We start from the raw sequence: 23,726 nt of genomic DNA, 5'->3' as shown, positions 1-23,726 counted from the left end.
ACCAGGACAACTTGGCCTATATCTTTGTATGGATGTAAACTAGTATTTTTTCCACAAAGCACCTGAGAGAAGCATCAGAATATCCCTGTTTCTATTGAAAACAAGTAAACAGCTCAAAGGTCACAGTTACATGTTCAACACAGATTATAAAATGATATCAGAACAGACTCACAAACAACACTTATGAGCAAATTAGAGCCTCTTTATTAGCATGAATGACACTCATGGATGTCACAACATTATACATACATGGTTGTTCAATATGCTCTACACCGATGCAAGCTACATGCTGAAGAGGTAAAAAACAAAAAAAACAAACAGGGTTGCACAAGTGATATCAATGTAAACAAACAGCATCCAAGCATTAGCCTTTGAACGTTACTCATGAACTGCACAGATTTTGTTCAACGTTAAACAAAGCTTAATTTTTTTGAATTAAAAAAAAAGAAGAAGCTCAGTATTAGTTACGGACATGCAAGTCCACTTTTCACTTTTTTTAATGTAACATCACTGTGGAACTGGTGTACTTTTTGCTGGGCTTAGACATTGAATATGGATAATCTGGACATAGTTTAAAGAGGTAAGACATATGTTTATGATTTCCCTGTAATATATGTACACCGTAGAAAACGGTCATAGCAGTGTAAACAATGAAGAAGACGATCCCCCCTCTAGACATGATTCATATAACATGACAGTGTTATAAACCATCTGTGCAGATGCACCAAAGAAACCATGGACACAGAAACATGCTGCGATGTTTGCATTTTATTTCTTCTTCAGCAAAACAGTTTGAGTAGTTAGCAGTTTATCGCTATTGCTTTACATTTCGAGAAGTACTGACATGACCTGTGTTTGACAATGAGATGCAACGTATGCAAATACAGAACATTTCCCAAATGATTGTCAAAATCAGTTGCTGTATTGGAAATACCCATCATCAAAATATTGTCCGTATGGGATTGGAAAATAACAACACACACTGATATAAAGAACATTTCAATAGTGAGACAGGGTAGTGTGGATTTTGTAAACTGTCTTTGATAAAATGCATTTCTCATTTCTCAAGAGAGCACACATAAAACATCATGCACTTGGTCATCACTGTGTTAGAAATGTGAGCTTTGTACAAACATGGAGCACTTTCCCTTTCACAACAGTGTAAACCAGTTTGAAAAAGACATCCAGTGGTAACAGTGAATGTCTATTACTAAGCACAGAGAGAGAAACCTGTTTTTAAACAACAAGAAATACAACATATAGCGAACAGCACTTCAGACAAAGAATGAGAAAAAGACTACTTTTACAATACCCAACAATGCCTGTATCTACAACACATGTTTTTTTTTGCGCAAACAAATTGAAGACATACTGAATAGAGGATAAACGTTAATCCTGAACTATCTTCCTCGTATCACTCCCTCCCTGATTGCCCAAGTTTAAAATGCAGTAGTGCCGCTAATGTAACAAAAAGGCACGGCTACATTTGATTGGAGTAGGAGGTCGGCCCTCCCACCTGGCTGTACTCAGACACCTGGCCAAGAGTTCCCTGAGAGCTGTAGCTCCCTGACTGCTCAAAGCTTCCTTGGTTGTAGGGCTGTTGGTTAAAGGTGCCGGCCTGTTTCTCAGATGCCCCGCCAGCGAACTTTGAACCCCCCTTGTGCCAACCGGTCTCCTTGAAGACGAACCAGATGTTCCCAGCCCAAAGAACAAAGTTGAGAAAGCCAAAAGCCTGGAGAGAAAGAGAAAGAGAATAAAAGACAAAGCGATTCTAGCCAGTGAAGCACACATACTTTCAGTTTGATCTCATCATTTTAAATCCTATGGGAGCTATTTTATTTTTCAACTCCTTCAGCATGTTAAGCCATGAACTTCAAGTGAAAACCAATGACATGGTAATCTTCCACTGACACCTTAAATCTCTTTAGGTTTAAGGATTTCAAAATAAAATATCTTCCCAGTGATCACAGAAATGTGCCAAATGCTTTCAGTGTATACACTCAGCTGGCAATCCAACAGCTGTTAATAATATTTATACTAGAGACTGGCCGATTAATAATATCTGCCGATATTATCATATCCAGTAACTATCTGTATCGGCTAATTTTATATGCCGACTGTGGTGCTGCCTCACAACGCTTCACAACACGTTAGTCTTGGCCAAAAAGTTGCACTTGAACAGACAGCAAAGACTACAGCCGACGACAAACCACCACGTATGTTCTGCGCATGCGTGAGAGGAAATAACTCTGCATGCTAGCCGGCGGCGGTAGTCCCCTGTTATGATACAAGACTATTTGAACACCACTGTCGCCAGCCCTGGGTCTTTTAGTGGAAAAGAAAAAAAGACGACAAAAAAGGAAAAGCCGCACTAATGGGTAAAAGCATGGATACTAAAGCAGCAGACTCGATGGGCTTTTATTTGAACCTTGGTCTAGAGCTGGAGAGAAATGAATCCTTCGAACAGCCAATCAGAGTGATCCCCAACTGCGCCAACGCTGAACGACGCCGAACGACGCCGTTTCAACATGTCGAATAGGCCGAAAAAAGGCAGACGGGGGTCCAACTTGGACCGACAGCCTGTCTGAGTTTCACCTGATCTTATCAGACGTAGCCTAACTATTTTGTTTATTATTTATGTCTGTGGACGCAGTGGGACGTTGTTCTATATCCTATAATGACATTATTGAGAAATTGCTTAAATAAACGGATGGAGATATCCCAAATTAAAACGACAATGGAATTGGTTTTGTCATTTGAGCTGAGCAAGCGTCCAAAATAGCTTCCACATTCATCCCTCAAGTGACTTTTTTAGAAAATATTTGTTGTTTAAACTGGTCAGTACATTTATGTTGGCGAGTTTTATTTGTCTTCCAACTGAGATGAGATGATTCAAATTTTGTACAGCTCTGCGATGATAATTAATGGCATTGTATTGATTTGTATTGTATTCTGCTCAATGTAACACTGACACTTCTGCCAACATTTCAGCTTCTTTCAAAGCTTGTATGTTGGCAGATTCTCCATCATCACTCAGTGTCTGATACTTTTACATTCATCGCTTACACTTAAAAAATGACACTTCCTCTTCTTCAAAGACTTCCATCTTAATTTCTGCTATGAACTTTAACAATCCTACGGAGCCCCTGAAGTCCCAACAATATCTTGTGCGCATAAAATTAAAAAAAAATTAAACATTTTGGGACTTCAAGAGCTCTGTGATCCCTAGTTTAAACCTTCTGACAGCATAATTTCAGCAGCAAACACACAATGAAATGTATTTTCTGAAGTTAATTCATGCATTCCCAGTGTTTGGACACACATCTTATGAACCTACCACTGAGGTGTTGAGTCCAGACCAGCGTGCTCCATGTACAGAGCCGCACTTGTTTGTCTGGAGTTTGCAGGCAGAGATGAGGAGCTGCACCTCATCAGGTTCAGTCGCCAATTTCACCTCAGACAGAGCCTTGGCCCAAGCAGAAGAGCTGACCAGCCACATGAAGGAGAAGACCACTGTCACTACAAAGTCCTGTCAGTGTGCGTGGAGACAAAAAGGTTTGGCAGAGTTAATGTAAGCTTATGAACAGAGAGTATAAGATGTCACATTGTTAGGAACTTCCAACAAAATAAAACAAATGTAAGAATCCACTGTAGCCTACTCACAATGAGGGGTCCCTTATTGTTTTCACGGTATTTAGTCTGAAAGAAGATGTAAACAATGGTGGCCATGAGGGAATACAGGAAGGCGAAGACTGCAATGGTAACAAAGAACTCTGCAGAGGATGAATAGTCTCCAAGGAGAAACACACGCTCCCTCCTCATGGCCTCACACGCTGGGGCCTCAAAGGATACCTGATACAACCTGATAGATACAGAGGGAGATACAGAGTTCAAATTCTTCTCATTTCCATGAATGAACTATTTTATCAGTGTTTGTTTAACCCAAGAACATCAGAGCAACTGGATCATTGATGATTCATTTTCATCAAAGGTTTCCCTGACTTTAACTTTGCCTGACTGGTAAAGTAAAAAAAAAAAAAAGTTATCTTTCTCCATGATACGATGCCCCTGACAGTACTGATATGATGGGAGATGTGACATCCTCTGACTTTAGGCGTAATACTTTCAGCAGTAGATCAAGACGAGGAGCAACTGCTATATATTTTTTGCAGATGATATCAGTATGTTCATCATAAAATTTTTTTTAATTTTTTTTACACAATGCAAATGGAAGGAATCACATGTGTTGCATCTCTATCAAGTAACATTTTCATTAACTTCATACCTTGTTTTATAACATAGAGGTTCAATTTAAAACCTTAAAGCTCCTGTGAGGGGTATTTATAAGAGAGTGAAATTAATACAGATGCTTCCATCAGCATAAAGATTGATTACTTCTATATTATAATTTTTAGTGTCTTTAACCTCTGCTGCCAGCTAGGAGTGAGACAAAGTGATACCACATGATTTATAGGGCTTACACACTTTACCTGCAGTCTCTCCTGCCAAACCCCTAGTATTCTTTCCACAGTAAGTCAGAATGGGCTGAAGTGCAGAGCAGGATATTTTACGGAGAATTCACCTAGAGAAGGTGGGAGGGGGTGGTGACGTTCCAGTCATGGTGAACCTGTGACTGGTGCACGGAGCATAGAGTGTCTACGCGACCCCTACGATCCCCATGCACGTAATTTAACGGCTGCATCTTGTTTTTTGTTTTCCAGTGGGTTCTTCTTCACTCTTTTGTTTATGCTGGGATTCCGCTAAACTATACATTGCAATGATATTAAGGCAAGTATTCTCATTATGGTGCCGTTAGCAGAGTCTTTTGTTGTCTTTTTTACACCATGGAGACCCTCCTGTTTGACAAGGATAGTTTCCCAGTTTAAAGATAGTATTTACTTCTTTGTCCACAGGGTGTCCCAAAATCATACAAACAAACAAAATCCTCACAGGGGCTTTAAATCAAAGCAGGTTTTATTTTACCTTACTTCTTGCAATACACTGTCAATTTTTTCTCGGTTTTCCACTGCTCTTACAGAAATCATTCTGATATACAAACATTATTTTAGAATTGAGTAACTTTCAATTTATTTCATAGTGTCCTGGGAAAATCAATATGCTGCGAAACAACATTGATTTCAAATATATTTACTACCTTGGCTAAAGCATATTTTTATTTACAATTAACACTGCAAAAATACAATGTATTCCAAGGCTTTGAAAATATGTTATTGTAGATTATGATTGCAACGTTTTTTTTGTTTTTTTTTGTTTTTTTACATTATAAGTTGTCAAATTTCATCACATATTTTGTTCATCCTGGCACATTTTTTATATATGTTTTTAAACATACAAGAATGCATACAACATGAAATAAAATAAAATAAATAAAAAACAGAGGAAAAGGTTCGAAGAGAAAAAGATAATTAAATTAAGATTTGGAAAAAAAATAAAATTAAAATAAAAACAATACACAATGCACAGTATAAACATCTGTATAAATATTAAGCATATCTCGTGCCATCGAACAGAGACAGTAAATCATTCCCACTCACCTGAAGGGATAAGCAAAGTCAATGGCAATGCTGAGGTTGCTGCTTGCCTTCTCCATGCAGTCCACACTAACCCGTAGCTGTCCAGAGTAGCCCCCACATGTCGCAAAAGCAAAAATGGCAAAAAGCTGCAAAAGAAAGAAAACACAACAACATGCAGGCTATGAAAACAGTCACTAACCAACAATGATGCAGTGAAACAGTCACAACAGGTTGTTATGAGGAGAAATGGTAAGTTTTATTCAACACTGTTAATAATTATTTTTATCAGCCTTTATTGAAATTGTTGAACTAATGAGTCAACCACTGAAATGTTGTTGATTATTTTTTAAATCACAGATTGATATTACTAGAAGAGTGGTTCACAACATGTGGGTCGGGACCCAAAAGAGGGTCCTGCCGTTTTCAGTGAGTTCGCGAATGTGTGCCTGGAAAAGAGATGGTGTCAAAAAGTCTGTGAAGCGCTTTTAGAGCATGTTTGTTTTGTACTGGTTCTTTAATTCGTGACACATTTTGTATCGTCTTGAAGTCCAAACTGCACTATTTTCATTCAATAAATCTGATTGGTTGAAAAATCTCCGCTGTACTGCAGCCTATCTTTGCGTTTTTCTCTTTGAACAATAACCCTCACTTAACCTCACAGTGTTATATTATAACAAATGGATTAGTGCAGCTTTTACCATATTGAGTTAAATATACATCACATTAAGAAGTGTTGAGTTGATGGGTTGGGTTAAGTACTTTGCTTCTAAAAATTAAACTTTAAAAAACCACCTTGAAATGATATTAAAGTTAAGAGTCATACACAACTCTGACCATAATTAAACATTGTTAATGGTTGTGGAATTTCAACATTCAGCTTTTCTTTTCATTGGGAGGAAGATGTCCATGAGAGAATCATGTTTCAAGCTGAAATATTTATTGAATCTTGATCAAGGAAAATTAAAATGTCCGTCAGCGAAATGATCCTCTGCCTGAAGTCACCTCGTCTCTGAAGATTCTCCTCTTTCTACAATTCGTAATTCATTTAGCTGATTTTATCGACAGTGAGGTACTTCAGAGAGTTAGTACAACACAAGCAAGGACAAGGAGGAAACAACATCCAACACGCACATCCAAACACAGGTGCTGACAAGCAGTGCACAGAGGCACCTTTAAACTAAAAACAATGTTAATATATCATCAACAACAACAACATGGACAGCTTCTTCAGAGTTCTAATCAGCATCAAAAACATCCGATATATAATATCCTCCTCATCATCAATATTAGTAAGTGTGTAGGTGTTCATGAAAGAGCTGGGTCTTTAGCTTTTTCTGAAAGGTGTAAAGGCACTCTGCAGATTTCCTCAAATATGTTTTATTCCTGAGTATATGATTTGACTTTCAAAAGTAGAACACCAGATTTGTGTCATATAAACTTTCTAAGCTTCAAAACTCAAAAAGAAGTGTGTCCAAAGTAACAATTTAGAGAACTCACTAAACGAAAAGAACATACAAAGATAGCTCATTTCAGCCAGTTGCAACACAGCCCAAAAAGTTGATTTGCACATACATCCCACCTCTGATGAGGCTAATAGCCTTGTAATTTAGGATTTTGGGCTGGCCTCTGGGTTGCCAACCAGATTTCAAGAGTGGCCCAGGCCCCCCCTTGCCACCCCGTGATCTGAAGCTTCATATTGTGACTTAATAACATTCACTTTACCTGGTCACTGACTAATAAGTTAAATGCTTTGCTATCTTTGCTGTCATTGTTGGCAGCTAGCATACAAATGCAACGTTAGCTGAGATATCCCTTTGCTTATTGATGGTAGCGATAGCTTGTTCCATATTATTACAGAGACAAAAAAAAGAGGTGTGGACACTCAAAAACCCTTGACTGGTAATAACCATCAACAGGCCATGTTTAGGGTTTCTGACACTTGAATTACACCATTTCTTATTAGGATAAATACTTAATTTTAATACTTTTAGAGGTGAAATATTAAGTATACAAGACTTTAAATTTAGAGTTAGAATGCTATCAGTTCTAATTCACAGGAAACATTCAAACTGTACCGAGTCACTTTTTTTTATTAAGAAGTGGGGATTGAGAATCAGCAGCACCATCCTTTGGAAAAGGAATTGCTTTAGGGCATGTCAAGAATTTCTCTACCAAGAAGCTAATTTAACACCCACTGATAGCATTTGGCCACATCAGCATATGGACTATTATAGCCGCAGTGGGTTGAGCTGAATCAGGACAGACGGTCTAAAGAGTCCTGAAGAAGAGATCGCTTTATGTACACCCTCCATTGGCACCTGATGTTAACTTCACCTCAAGGCTTACACAAACATAAAAAGAGATGTTCAAATACGTACTTCAGTATTTTCCTTGATATAAATTAACCAAATTCAAATATAAAGACAAAAAGGATCTAAACTTTCAACGCTATGCCTTCAGCATAGCCATTGGAACAGCAGCATCTCTGCAGGCCTTTCAATCTTTTCAGTTTCCTCTGCCTCATTTCAGTGTTTGTCATTTGATCATATAGTTGCTCCTGTGAGTAGAAAAGTTAAATAAATTAAAGTTTTGTACCTATAAACATTTTTTTCAGTGGTCCTAGTCATCTTCCATACTACTGTTATGTAAATGGTCATATGTAATGTCATTATTTGGTCTCCATAAAACAGACAAGTGGGAAAAAGGATGAATCAAATCATATCATAGAATAAGTTGTTAAGATAAGATAAGATAATACTTTTGATCCCCAGTGGGGAAATTCAAGTGTTGCAGCAGTAAAAGACAACAAGAAGAACATGCATATGAGCACTATTAAAATTATTATTATTACTTTTTTAAAAAGATTTATTTTTGGGCTTTTTGTGCCTTTAATGGAGAGACAGGACAGTTGACAGAGTTGGAAATCAGGGAGAGAGAGAGAGAGGGTAGGGAACGAAATGCTGAATTGTATTTGTTGTAGAAATATCTTGACTTTATTATGTAATACAGAGATGGATGTGAAAGGCCTTATAAGCTCCTGGTGAAAACAGAATAAGGGTTTTTTGCAGCTATCTATGCCCCCCCCCCCCCCCCCCCCCATTTTTTTTCACAGACAACAGAATAGAGAGTAGAAAAACAGACAGGCATTTGAAGTAAAGTAAGGACCAGTCGAATGATAAGCCTCCTTCTTATAATCAACAATCATACCACATACACACATACACACACCCCCTGCCCTTAAAATGCTTTCTCTCTCAGCCCAATTTGTCATAAAAAGCTTTTATAGCCTCAAGAGTAGCAGCCAATATAATAAGACCTGAAGCCTGGTTAGCATGAACCTTCCGCTATTATAACACGCAGATGCAATAACAGATCAGCTGTGGTAAACAAAAGAGTCCTGGTGATATCTGTGAACATTTTCTCAAAGTATGAGGCCTGCACGCTTTCACATTATCAGGTGATCAATGCCACCTTGTGGCTAAATGTTGTCATTGCATTAGGGGTCAGTCATTGTTATTTTTTGATGAGTACAAAAAGAGTGTCAACACAACACGTCAGCTTCATAGAGTTCACTGACCACATTTAGTCTGTAATGGAGAACCAATCCAGCTCAGAGCTTCTCGACACTGTATGCTCACAGTTAAGACAGTTACAATCTAGCATGCTGACCCTCAATCCATCTTTGGATTGTCCATCTTTACAGGTAAATTCATTTGTACGATGTAACATCATAGCATTGCCACGGCCGAAAAAGTTGTAGCAACATATAAATATATATTAATGAAGATGCACACAACCATTTATTTCAACTGATAGAGAGACTGGTATCCACAGTGCTTGCTTTATTAGGCGGCTACTGTTGAACTGCTGAAGTAAACACACAGTGCCAGGTGATGCTTTGAGAGGCCAATCTGGGTCACAAAGGGCTGAGCTAGCTTTCAAAGCCAAATGCTGAACCATAAACCAAGGACTCAAATGTCCACTCATGTCCTGCAGCTTTGGGCCTCAGGTGGAGACTGATGGCTGCCTATACCTGACTACTGTGACGCACCTCACACAGCTGAACCTCTGCAGGGAATGGATCAACTTAAGTGACTTCAAGTGATTCTCTCTTTTCAATTTGTGGCAAGATGGGGCACAAAGAAAGAAAGAAATGTGGTCACACATCTGCAAACACGCTGAGCAAGTTCACATATGCAACGAAATCACATGCAGCAAAAAACAACAACAGATAAATACAAAGCATGCAGACTGTGGCATGTGCTTATCTGCACAAACAAATGGTAGAAAAGTGACCAGAAGCGAGAGAGAGAGAGTACTCCCTCCTAATTATCACAATCACCCGCAGATAAACATCTCTTGTTCTCTCTCTCTCTCACTGTACGCCTGTATACTCTCTCTCTCTCTCCCTCTCCTGCAGCTGCCTCGTCTCTCTGTGATTTTTTTGGGCTCGGGTTTAGCCCCTCTCATTTCTGGCAGGGGCCTTTGAACAGGAGAGCGTGGCATTGTGGAAGGAGGGTGGGTGCTAAGCCCCACGCCCCCGTGTGTTTATCTGCCTCTCCCAGCTGGGCTCCTCAGGGAACAAGAGATAGAGAGGGACAGACAGAAAGAGAGAGAGAGAGAGGAAAAGCAACAACAGAGGATACAGGGAGAGGAAGAAAGAGAAGCCAGGGTAGAGGAATGAAATTCATCTGCAATGCAAACAAAGCTCTGAAGCATCTCCCCATGTGCCCTCTTCTCCTCTGACCCACATTTAAGACCAATGCAAAGACCAGTTTTCCAATCATGGTGACTTATAGACATTAAAACACAGCTTGTGGTACTATCTTTATGTGTTAGTGAGTGGATGCAGGTCTGGATGAACACAGTGTAAGAGCGGAGGCTGGTCGAGGATTATGAAACTGATCCAGAAGCTTCAGGCTTAACCAGCAGCAATCAAACCTAACTGACGAATACACACGGCCTACACTGTGACAAGCTGGAGCAACAAACAAGTGAGAGTAATAAAATGAACCAGGCAGAGAGAAGAGTGAAAGAGACGAGTATTTAAGGAATGCTAACTTGCTAAATAAATCAAAGAAGAGGGATGACAAGAGGAGAAGGAGGAGCTGCTCAAACAAGAGAATGTGAGAAGCATAGCAAAGGCAGCGATTGCAGGAGCGCCAAGCAGGGAAGTAAGGATTCTGGTAAGTGGCAGACGGGCTAAAAGGTGCTTTGATGGGCTGCACTTGACATTTTTCAAACCTCTTCACACACAATGTCCACCTGCTTCATTCAAGTCGATTGGAATCATTATGTGAAGTGGCTGCCTTAGTATGAGATAAATGCCTCAGATGTTCAGCCCCTCTCCTTGTCTGACTGGGAGGGGGAAAGAAATATCTAGGACACTCTTTATGAAGAAGAAGAGGAAGAGGAAGATGAAACAGAGTGAGGAAAAGATTGAGACGGGGAGGCATATCCCTTACAAATTGCTTCTCTCTACTATAATTTAAAATCACACCACGCCAAAACAAAAAGTACACCACACCACAAACAAGGAGGCTTGTTCCAACAGAGAGCAAAGCACTTCTAAAAAGTCAATGACCTTTTTTAAATTGCTTCTTGATATTCAAACTAAGAACATTTCTGATATAATGAAACAAAACACAACATATTTGTGTGACTTTAGGGCACATGCTGTGAGGCAATTGAAAGTGACATTGCTTTGAGTTATTTGTGATGTATCTCTACAACAGTACCACATCGCCATTACAGTAAAACAATGTGACATTTTAAAGGGAAATTCAGCCTGTTCTTCTTTCGACTGGTCTTTTTGTCATATTAGGATCCTTTCCAAATTAAGGTCAATGTTAACTAGAGACAGGAGCACACGTATCAGGAGAATGAAATGCAAGCCTTCTTTAGCTTTCACAACAAATATTAATTTTACATGAACATCGGAGGTGAACATATACCGTATATGATCACTTGCTCATCTGCTGCTCCATCTTGGATTTTATCTGAGCATTAAATGTCCCTTTTTCAGCTAGCCATTAGAATCTTCACACGTGGGCAACTGCATCTACATCTAATTATCAAAACTGGTACTTTTTTATCTTTTCTTTAAAAAAATCTATTCTACCCTGAAGCTTGGGGTTTTATCAAGTTATCCTTGAGTCAAACTGGTTGTCCATGAAAAAATTGGACAAAATGGACAAAGCATAAACATAATCAAATAAAACATAAAGCCAAAAAATGTCTCCAGTCTCCAGTCCCCCCTGGCTATGGCTATTGCTGTTGCAGAGTCCTCAACATGTTTACTGGCTGGTTGACTGGTGGGATTCTGTAAAACCTGTTCACACATAAGCTAATGTGGCACGGCTCTGGCTTAGTGGTGGGTTAGTTGTCTTTCAACCAGAAGGTTGGGGGCCACTGCTGCGTCAGCGGCATGTGAGTGTATATGAATGTGATTAGTTAATGCTGATGGACACTTTACGTAGCACCCTCTGCCTTCAGTGTATGAATGTGGTGTGAATGGGTGAATGAGACATGTGGCGTCAAAAAACGCTTTCTAGACTAGAAAAGTGCTAAGCTCAGGTTCATTTACCATTTATCAGCCTACATTCCTTTTTTTTCTAGACTCTGTGTTTTCAGAATCTCTAAAATACGGCTCACAGGCTCGGCAACTGCTGAAACAACGCACATTTAACAAACCTTGCACCATATTCAGAAACGTTGCAAACTCAAAAGCAAATGCTAACTCTTTAAAACAAATGCAACGGCTATAACACGCTGCAAAAGCATACAAAATATTCATACAGATATTCAGAAAAACAACTGCAACTACAGAAACGCTTCAAGTGCAGCGTTTAACGGAAGTGCTCCAAATCTGTAGGGTTGCTTTATGTAGCTGTTTATTTACAGGAGAGAGTAAGATAGACAGGTACAACAAGTTTGGCTTAGATGTAAGTTGTATCATTGAACGACACAGAAAACCATCAGTATTATAGAAACACAGAGATAAAAGAGACTGGGATTTTGACACCCGGGACGAGACAGCAGAGAGGGGGTTCTGTTGCTGCAGCCCCGGGATGCCTGGAGCTAGTGCTAGCTCTGGAGCTAATGTTTTTTTGTGCATGTTATAAAGTCGTGTTTTTTCACAATAGACTGTGGGGCACAGGTCCGGAGAAACTCTGCTCCGGTGGTGTTTATCGATATGTGGTTTCATAATAAATCCATTTCCTCGTCTGTGAGTGTCTATCTGTAGAGACCTGAGTGTGGATTCAGTGAGAGCAGCCCCGATATGCCTGAAGCCAAGTCATGCACCTCGCTACGGTCCTACTGGGAGTCTCCTATACCGGCCACTGCTCTTAAACCTTTGAATTGTATATTCATTTGTAAAAACAACTTGACCTTATGACTTTATGACTTTTCCTGAGATAAGAGGGGACATTAGTTCTCCTATCCGTGGAGCCAACAATGCTCATAATTCATTCCCTAACTTTTGACCTGAATGTATTGTATTGCTTTGTACATACAGTCTCCATTTAATTTTTTTTCCACATCTTGGAAAAAAACTACTACTGCATTTAGTTGTATTAAATTAAACTTCATGTAATATAAAAATAGTTGTGTGTAATAATAACCATATGTCTCTGGCCTTACAATCGGCCCAGGCACTGACCTTAGTGAATATCTACATGTTTGCATTTGACATGTGCATTCATGCTTGTGTACTTGTTGAGAATTTCCATCCATTCATATGCTCATGTTTGTCTGTGCATGGATGCATGTGTGCCTCAGAGTGTGTATCCTTAATGTGTGTGTGCGCGCGTGTGTGTGTCTGTGTGTGTGTGTGATTATCTGAGTGTTTAAGGACCTAGATCAGAATGTAATGTGCTCATGGCCCAGAGTAAAAATATCTCATCCTCTCCGCTCAGGCAGAAGCATTACTGTGTGCATGCACATACACAGAAAAACACACCCACAGTCTCACTCGCTCTCACTGCTGTGGTCCGCCTCTGTGCAAATATGACCAAATTGTATGCCTGCTAGTCAACTACAAAACAAAACGCACATCAGAAAAGAGAGCAGTGTGAGGTGAGCAGCAGGTGCAGTTTAAAGGGAACTAAAAAAAATAGAAATCAGACTTTAGGGCAGGGATCTCCAACCTTTTTTCATCTGAGAGCTACTTTCAAAAAATGAAAGTGGCCAAGGGCTACTTGCATCAAATCGCTTGCATTTATTTACATAGCTCAGCTGAATTAAGCTACTGTTTGTACATGTGTGAAATTGCAATAAGCCAATGCTTATCAATAATCTTAAATTCACATCAATGTCCAAGAAAACATTAGTACTACTTGTTTTTATGGGCCAAATATATGAATAGTGGGAAGAGGTGCATTTACCGTCGTCAGATTTTTATTTTTATTTTTAACACAGTCGGTCAACCTATAGGCGAGCTACCTGTTGGAGACCCCTGCTTTAGGGGTTGTGCAATAATAACATAATGTTGTATTATTCTCGTTTTCATACGTATGGCTCATGTGCAATATGGGATCATGTAGAATATATGTTATTTGTTTTTATCGATTTTATATACAATTGTCACCTTTATAGCCATCTTTCCAAGACAATGCACTGTATCGTATTGTACCATATCGTCTCTTGTTGTGCCGTGCCATGTCATAAAGTTTCATGAATTTTTAGCCAAATGACAATTTTTACATATTTTTTAAACTCACATTTTGTAAAAGCTCCTGTGAGGAGTTTTGAAATGGTTTGAGCTGGTTTTGCATTTTTATCTGGTTATGAAACAAACAAGTGAACAATATGAGCTCAAATCAAATGAGAAATCTTCAGCTAGTCCGTTATCATGGACTTGGGCATCCCCGTTTTGATCAGGTTTTTAATTATCCCTGTTTTTTGTGTTTTGCATCCTATCCCGATTAGAGAAACCCAATTTAGCTAGATTGAGAACTCTGAAAGAAAAAGGGATGCTGAGGCATGTATACTCTGTACCCTGGTTTCTGACATCTGCCGACAACCTGTTCAGGCGCGGCCTCAGTCAAGTAACCTATCGGCAAAACAAACATGATGGCGGCAACAAGATCGTCTGTTATTCTGGATGACAAAGAAACTAAGTTCTGTGTTTTCGCTATTACATTTTTTTTTTAATATAATTGAAGGTTTAGACAGGAGAAAGCATCGATAAGCTGACCATAAGACTGTGGTGAACAGGTTACAGGACGCCGGTTTCCCGTACGGAGGAGTAAGTCAGGTCACATTGGAGAGTAGCCTCCATTAGAAACATTACTACCACCCTGTCCTACAAGTCACGACTGCGTATCATCACTCATTGCTCCTTTGTCCTATGCGGTGGCAGGATGACACCAGTCAGAGGGGAGGACATGTTTAATATTTCCTGTCATGCTCTTCTCCCATTGTTAGAAATGAGGTGGAGACGTCATATCTGCAACACGATGTTGGCAGTGGTTTAATTTTTCTCAGCTTTCTAAATTGCTGAGGTTTGCGTTGTTAAAAAATAAACACCACAGGCGCCTGCGCAAATAAGCTGTAGTAATCAGAAACCGGGATATTAGTATTTATGATGTATACAGCGATATATATAACCAGGTTTCTCTGTGTGCACGTAAACTCCATATCCCGACTATGATCAAAACCAGGATATGAAATCAAACCGGGACCAAACTTAAGTCCACTTAAACGTTCTCAGTGAGAGGATTGAATGTTTCTATAAAGTTTTCATAATTGCCTTTGGGATTGCCACCGGTCACTCCAAGACGAGGTGATTAACTGTGCTCTGCAGAAAACGCCTATATTTACATTTTACATGACAACAATTCACAGGAAGTGACACATTTATCTGTTAAAATAAAGCAAAATGATTGATTTGTTGCAGAACAGAAGAATGCACGTTCAGGACCGAATCAGCAAAGAGGGAAGACTTAGCTTATTGCTTTATATCCACAGGGGTCACTGAGATCTACACAAAATGAAAGGTCCTCAAAGGAAGAGAGAGAGCCAATGAATATGAAATGAATGTTAAAACTTACCTTTTACCACTAGCCATTATACCATGAGGGCATGTTCTTATAATGTTTACACTACATTGGTGAAATACCACTTCCCCTACTTTGGAAGTTACACAAATAAGTGACACAAAGAAACTGCCACATGAAAGCTGTCTGATCTTTGCGTCAGTGGAAGCATCACAGAAAATAAGAAGCTCATTTAGCCACCACTAATCCCGTCCTACATAGGAAGCTCTGTGTGCCCTGCATAGCCTTGATTCATCTCACCCACTATCTCGCTTAGCTCGCTCATTCAGTAACAGAAGCAGGCTGAGACCTCCATTTATTTTTATAACGGTTTTCTTTTTTTTGTTGTTGTTGCCATACATCCACTCATAGGGGTTAAAGGGGGCCACTGAGTCAGGTGACTTGGATGGAAGCAGGCCCCTGTGCCCTAGAGGAAAACGGTCTGCACCTTTGAGATGGGTGCAGAGGACGCAAATGTAGTTCAACCACAGTGTGTGTGCGTGTGAATATTAGAGGTTGTTAAAATGATAGTGTTATATGAGTTGAATGAAGTTTGTCAGGATGTGTGAATGATTGGCGCTGGATACACTGAAGCCAAACATGCAATGCTTAAAGCCTAAATCATGGAGCTAGCTACTGGATAGTAAGACGATCCGGGCAGAAAACTGGTGATTCCAGAGACCAGGGATAAAGAAAGCTGTCATACTAAGGAGGGAGGCCTTAACTCAGCAGACAGGTGCCTGAAGAAGAACAGGACTTTAGCTTCTGTGTTCAGGGGAAATGCCATTTATACAACGTCTCTGGAGGAAGAGCAGTTAAGGAATCCCAAACCTTTCCTTTCTCTAAATGTCAAACAATACTTTCATAAAGTGGGCAGTATTACACTGTATCAATCTAAAAAATGAAAACTACATAGGCCTACTATATTAATTTTAATCACATTGTAGTTTTTTTTTTTTAGATTGCAAAATGTTTAAATCACTCCACTTTTGGTTTAGTCATATAAATAGTCCTACAATGGGCTTTTTTTGACCTTTCCATTTTCTTAAGCTTTCGTCTGTGGTGCAAACTGTCTCCACCCCTGTGCTCTTTGTGTATGCTGTGTCTCGTTTAAGTAGACGTGTACAGGAGACGACAGGCTAACCTTTCCCTGTCTGAGTCACAGATGGCAGACTGTCGTCCCGGGGTTGAGAGGGGGACGGAGGTCCAGCTGTGACCAGATGGATCAGCTGCCTGATAATCTTAAAATCATATTGTTACTTTAATGTTACTGCAGACCTGAGTCAGTGATTCAAGGACAGATTTTTTTGTTCACCTGCGTCCAGCACAATAAGTTATAAAGTCAACAACATTGACACATCATCAGTTAACATTAAGAAGGAGAACATGTAAGCAAAAAATGTGCTTATTTATACTAAAAGCAGATAACCCCTCTGAAAAATGTGGCTCTTTAGCTGAACAATTCTCCACAATGGCATAGTCTTTACTGAAGGCAGTTCGGTGCTTTAGGTTATTTTTTTGTACTTGTAGCTGGTAATTACTGCAAGGGAGAGTCAATGAGAGCTAAAGGACGAAACAAAAACAGAAAATTTGCAAGGCGTAAAGCTAAAAGAAGCTAAAAGGTATTCAAATGCTCTTAGAGGGGAAAATGATTTCCTTTATAGTGTGCCTATTTTTGTTCAAATGTTTGGAAATAAGATTCAGCCTTTGTGTTAATATGTTCCCTGAGCCTGGATTGGTTTAATGTTGTTCAACCCAAAGTAGTTGTACAGTCTCTGAAAAAAATCAAGATTACTCTGCAGTATAGAGCAGGTTGGAATATCTGTGATATGTAGGAGTTATTTAAGAATGTCTACATTTAAAATACATATCCTCAGGAGGACTGTGACCTTATAAATGTACTGATAGTGTCACCAGCTGCAAATGAATATGTCATAGTTATAATCAAACGCTTAATTTGTGCAAAAACTCTTAGAGCGCTTCAAGTCATCTGCCTCACCAAAAATAGACATCACAGTGCTGAGATGTTTGTTTGGGTGGTTTAGTGTCGTCTTTTCACGCTGTTATGAGAAGTGTAATTTTTTTCCCTGCCTTATATCGCCTTTTCAAAAGAAATTGAGGGATTTCAGTGCTGAAAAACAGATCTCTGTCACCAATTTATCTGCATCTCCCCTCTGTCACCTGTTGATTTTGAGTGTGTGCGAGTGCATGCATGCGTGTGTTTGTTTGTGTGTGTGTGTGTGTGTGTGTGTGTGTGGGTGGGTGTGTGTGTGTGTGTGTGTGTGGGGGGGGGGGCTTTTATGGAGATTTTGTTTGGAAAAAGCTTAAAATTAAAAATATTACACCTTTAGACCCCTGTTTCCCACAACATGAAATGCTGTTTGTTTTAGTGGCTATAGCTACAGCTGTATAAGACTCGCCAATCACTCGCCCAGATCTGGGGTGAGAGAGCAGTGGGTGAACAAAAATATAACTCATGAAGTAAAATATCCACTATTGTCACTATTGTTCACTGCAATCTCTCCACAGAAAAGCCAACATTTCTTTGCACTTCCATATGTCCTTCAATTTTGAAGTACCAGTGGTTTTCGCTTGGTTACAACCTACTCACCGAGTGATAAAGTTAGCACTAGATTACACTAGCTAGCTACGGACCAGACTGAACAGCTAGCAACAGTCTCTTATAACCAGACAAATCTGTGCTTCTTGTTTTTGATTGGAGGGTCAGTTTTCTTGTTTTTCCTCTTTTTTTCAAACCTACTGGTTCTCGCAAAAATGGAAGAAAATATTCAGGTTGTGTTTGAACTGGACAGGCAGAGCAACTGAGAGCGAGCCTAATCACCTGAAGAATTCTTCTCAACCTTTTGTGAATTGTATTCTTTACTTGCAATTACTGAAACATACAAAGTATGAATAAGAAGCATTTGGGCCACATAAGAGGGGGAAACAAATCAGAGACTTTGAGATTAAAGTAATATAATTACGTGATCTAAATGGGAAATTTATAAGAATACATTTATGAATTCACAAGAATAAAGTTGTAAATTTAGGAGATCATAGTCGTAAACTTACTAGAATAAAGTTGTTATTTTATATCAGTAGCAGCCACCTGTACGGAAATGAGGAACGTGGAGCATCTTGTGAAGTAATAGTATAGGTTTCAAAAATAAGAAAATACTGCCTTGTGTAGTCTGTGACAAAGACTGACTGAGTATTATCTCTCTGTGGAATGAGTTGCTTTAAAACAACACTTTAACAATGTCTCATAATATCTGAGTTGTGTTGGGGCATTACTTATGCAGATATCAAACTACACCTTATTTTAGCACATCATCTTCACAGTATCATAAATATCAGGACCCTGAAAAGATACTTCAAGAAACTGGGGCTTTTCTGAGAAAGAACCACACTGACTTGGAGGAAAGTGTCTCTTTCGTGGCAGAGAAATGAGAGAAATGGCTTTGAGTGGTTCCCCTTGCATCATTTTTGCACAGTGGGATGGCTGTGTGTGAATTAGGCATAGAGTCGAATTGAAATTAATTTAAGAATTTATTGTCGTAAATTAAGGACTCTATTCTCATAAAGTTCCGACTTTGTAGTATGACTCATGTAGCAAGACTTTGATCTACAAATTTTATATATCGTGGCCGTAACACTGCGTCGTAGAAACCAACTTGTCAAATACTCATACTTTTTTGGCACATGTTTAACTTGCACGTGTCAAAAATACACTTTACTCTACAAACCAAATGCAACAAAATGTTGTTCTTAGCTGCACTGTAAAGCACAAGTTTGAATAACAATAAAGAAAGTCTAAGTCTAAGTCTAAACCAGTGAGCAAACCAGACTGGTGTACAGTAAAGTGCTGAAGATGACATCATAGGAGAGTGGGTCAGTCCTGGGTTTGGACTACAGGAGGACCATGACTTATAAATTACACTCATCATGGACTCATCCAATGTGACTCAATAGCCTGAGTTTGGCTTGGGTACACAAAGCACTGGCGTTGATACAGTATTTGTAAAACTAGCCGGTTGAACCACTGCAGTGACGATGCACCAGTGCATAAAAAATGCATGTATATCATTTGCATCATGTGCTCAATCAACTGTATTATTTTGCTCCTTCTTTCTCTTTCTATTTCTCTCTCTCTTTCTCTCTCTCACACACACACACACACAAGCAGTGAAGACTTTGGGCACATCTCAAAGGACAGCTTCTGCATGAGTTGGTCCATGGTGGAGAGGAGGGGACCTTACAGCTGTTTGGAGCGGAATATGCCAGCCACTGACAGTGTGCCAAACCAAGCACACACACACACACACACACACACACACACACACACACACACACACACACACACACACACACACACACACACACACACACACACACACAGCTATACAACCGTCCTCTAGAATCTCCTGCAGACGTGTGTGATTATGAAACTGCCTTCTCTCTGTGCACAACCAGTACTGAGTGAAGATACAGGAAACCTCCCAGTCTGCTGCAGCCATCTTGAACAAAGTTAACATGACCTTTTAATAACCTCATTTGTCCACATGACCAGTCAGCCATGTAGTCAAGGATTCATTATCAGGGGCTACATAAATGCCAGTCGCTGCTTTAATTTCAGTCTTTATGCCTTAGGGTGTGTAATAAACCTGTGACAGACTTGTAGTTCGATTTCGAGTCATGAATTGGGAAAATACTTACTGCAGACGTTTGATCAAAGATCGTGCTAAGCAGAAGAAAAGACTCAAGACATTTGCATGTAAGTCTTTCTTCAGCCAAGTTTAATTAAGGTTGATTCTGCATCTGACATTTTTTATCAAATGTCAAAGTTTGGGCCAATGCAGGATGCCGTAAGTCCTTTATAAAACAATGTATAACATTTTTGTAAATAAGCTGGAAGATGGGAGTTCATTCATGTCACAGGCCTGCAATATAAGATGGACTTAGTTTTAAACTTACCATCATTCATGTACCTAAACCAAGTATTTAGTTGCCTAACCTGATCATACTATTGTTGAAATTTAGCTGACATGAACACATTCTTTCCCCAATTCTACTGTAGAATAATGTTGTCATGTGATGATTTTGTGGGAAGCCAAAATCAAACACGGGCACTAGGTGTTCAAAAAAAATTCTGTCATTGAAACAAAATCAGTTTATATTATTGCAAAAGAGCATTTTTTTTAATAGTCGAAATGTTGTACTACTGTTTCTGATAGAAAGTTACATAAATATTTTGTGTCTCCAGAGGGAGAGTTGTGAATCTCAGAACCGACAACACTTGTGCGCTGAGGTCAAATAAAAATGTGGGTCTGTAGAGTCAGAAAGAGTTTAGCTTGAAAGATAAACTGAAGCTTGCTTCTCATCTCTGCTTCATTCAGCTACCATAGACTTCTACGAGCATCATTCATCTATCTCCAAATGAACGTCCTCAACTTGCATTGTGGAAAATTTATGCAACAGGCTTTGGCAAGTAAGATGTATGAATGGAATAAACAGACGGCTTCTCTGGTTCTGTTATGTTGATTTAAATGTTATATAGGAGGAAAAAAAGTCCATTGTTAGTTTGAACATTTGCTAAACGCAGAGGGTTTCACATCTGGACTTCAAATCTGGACCTTTATAGGAGGCAAATGAGAATGTATTTCATGTGCATACAGTAGATGCATCTATGCATTATACATTTAGTGATACAAACATGTAGATCTCCCAAAGATTAGAATTTTGGATAAATCTTGTTCTTGTTTACCCTTTATTAAATAATTGTTGTATATTTATGCCTCTTAAAAATATTCATTGTGTCAACCACTGCTTCAGGATTTATCCACTTTTATTTTATCTTTGCGCTTGACCTGTCTTACATGAATAGTAGAAAAAGGCTTTTAGCCATGATCTTTTAGTACCATTTTGTAGGAGTCCTTGTAGTGAGATAACACATTCAGCAACACATGATGGGGAAAATGGAGTCAGTATCCAGTTTGCTTTAGGGGGATGCTAAATCGATCATTTAAAGTTAGGGTTATTTCAATTCAAACTGAGGACAGAAAAGAGGAATTCTGAGACAATGTGCATCTCAACTGGTTATAGAGAGGACCAGTACAACTACATAACTGGTCTGCTGCAGAATAATTAATCGTTAATTGAATTGTTTGCACTTTTATGGGTCCACTGGCTACGGAGAAGTTGGTGAGGGGAAAAAAGACTGCAGGGAAAAGGTCACTTTTATAATAATGCTCTGAAGATGTGTGTGTGTGTGTGTGTGTGTGTGTGTGTGTGTGTGTGTGTGTGTGTGTATCTGTACATGGTAATAATGTAATGTTAACAGTCATTTGCATAGGAATGTAAAGGACTACATCTGAGTGAACACTTTCCAGTTGAGTCTTGGACCAATACAGCACAGGACAGAGTGCAGTCGTGCTAGCTAACATATTCACACATGCTGCCCTCCACCTCACACACACACACACACACACACACACACACACACACACACACACACACACACAGCAAAAATAAGACACATGAAAGAAGCTTTGTAGGGAGTGTTATCTTTATCAGACAGATGGTGCTTTGGATCATCTGCTTGTTCTCTGGCCCCCAAATATCACAGTAAATCTGGCCACACACACACACACACACACACACACACACACAAACAGCCGAAAGGAACTCTAACTGGAACTCACCTTACTGATAGACATCTGTCTTATCTCAGCTAAAATGTCATGTGTCTCAAAATTGATTGTCAAAAAGGACATATATCTGTTGCTGATTTTTTTAAACATGTTTTTATGGAGCAGCGAGTGCTCTGCTGCTGGAGGATTCTCTGCACATTTGATGGCATTTATAAAAAGTGGGAAAGACAGACACACGCACGCACTAAACACACTACACACACACACACACACACACACACACACACACACACACACACACACACACACACACAGAAACACACATCCTATCTGTGGAGGCTGAATACCCTTATGGCTACAGTAATTTCTCTAAACTCACATCAAAGAAAATCACTTATCTCCCTCTGCCTTTAGGCTTCTCTGCACTGTACAATAAACACGACAGACTATAGTCTAGGCTACAAACGGCACACAGACATGGAGAGGTAGTAAAGCTTTGATTCAGTCAGAGGACACCCCGCTCTTATTGATGGTCTATGTTATATCATTTCACTTGTAAGTAAAACAAGAGGGAATTTATAGCCTATGTTTGTGTAGCATGTTAACTAGACAGAGTGTAAAAATTTCCCCTCGCGGGATCAATAAAGTATAAATTATTATTATTATGTGGACTGGCACAAAACGCACATGGATGATGGCACAGCGCATCATATTACGCATAATTGAAAAAGCTACACAGCAGCTTCCCTTGTGGTTCTCACGGAGCTATGATTCCTGACATAAACTTGAGTCGTTTAGTCACGGTGAAACGGATCAAAGCCCGAATGATTGCAGTTAACGTCCCTCACCGTGTGGAAGTAAGTAGCACACACTAAAAAGCCAACAGATGTGGTCAAGTTGCGCCAGAGAGATGCATGAATGTATACAGTCAAAACCTAATGATTGCGATAAAAACTCAGACACTCATCACATCATATGGGCAAATATTCATTAACGTATTGACACAAATAATTAAGTTCTTGCACGCACACGAAACAAAGTTTCAACTCACCCATTCCAAGACACGGATAAATCCCAGAGGTAATTTCAGCACTTGAAATGTCCCCACAGATGCCAGCTGCATATGACACAGAGGGAACATCAAAGCATTGTGATGTCTGTATCCAATTAACTACACGTTGGATAATTTAACAGGTAAACACGCACATTTACGAGTCATAATGGTCTAAATATTCGCTGGTCCACTCACCTGATCAGCGGTGTCCATTTCTGCAGCAGGTTACTTTCTTTCTTTTCCTTTGATTGGATGTAAACAATCTCACACCGCAAGCCAAGACCAGATTGATGCGTCCGTCGCGCCGAGTAGTCAGGGCACTCGGCTCTGATGCCGACTCCGACCGGAAAAACCCGAGTCTTCTTCGTTTTTCTTCTTTTTTCTGTTGAGGAATAGCCCCCAATATGCCATGGAGACAGACGGGGATTGGCTTCTTCAAAGAGGAGTG

At 39.5% G+C, this 23,726-nt stretch overlaps 1 protein-coding gene across 1 annotated transcript; it reads right to left on the bottom strand.

Moving 5' to 3' along the window:
• Positions 1 to 181: 181 nt before the first annotated feature.
• On the bottom strand, positions 182 to 23,633 carry synpra (synaptoporin a). The gene is made up of 6 exons (XM_061042307.1): positions 23,474 to 23,633; positions 23,276 to 23,341; positions 5,556 to 5,680; positions 3,664 to 3,862; positions 3,338 to 3,529; positions 182 to 1,732 (listed from the first exon to the last, which is right to left on the bottom strand). The coding sequence occupies exons 1-6, from the start codon at positions 23,489 to 23,491 to the stop codon at positions 1,481 to 1,483; spliced, it is 852 nt and encodes a 283-aa protein (XP_060898290.1). The 5' UTR covers positions 23,492 to 23,633; the 3' UTR covers positions 182 to 1,480.
• Between the last annotated feature and the right edge of the window lie 93 nt (positions 23,634 to 23,726).

Source organism: Labrus mixtus, chromosome 7 (assembly GCF_963584025.1).
Source record: "Labrus mixtus chromosome 7, fLabMix1.1, whole genome shotgun sequence".
In the NCBI taxonomy this organism is placed as follows: domain Eukaryota; kingdom Metazoa; phylum Chordata; class Actinopteri; order Labriformes; family Labridae; genus Labrus; species Labrus mixtus.
Note: the sequence above shows the minus strand (reverse complement) of the source record. Positions and strands in the feature narration are given on the sequence as shown.

Bases quoted from the DNA above. Each gene is read 5' to 3' on its own strand.
- synpra (XM_061042307.1), bottom strand. The intron at 3,863-5,555 runs GTGAGTGGGAAT...TGTATCTATCAG, and splicing joins GACTTTGCTTATCCCTTCAG to GTTGTATCAGGTATCCTTTG. The intron at 3,530-3,663 runs GTGAGTAGGCTA...GCACACTGACAG, and splicing joins ACAATAAGGGACCCCTCATT to GACTTTGTAGTGACAGTGGT.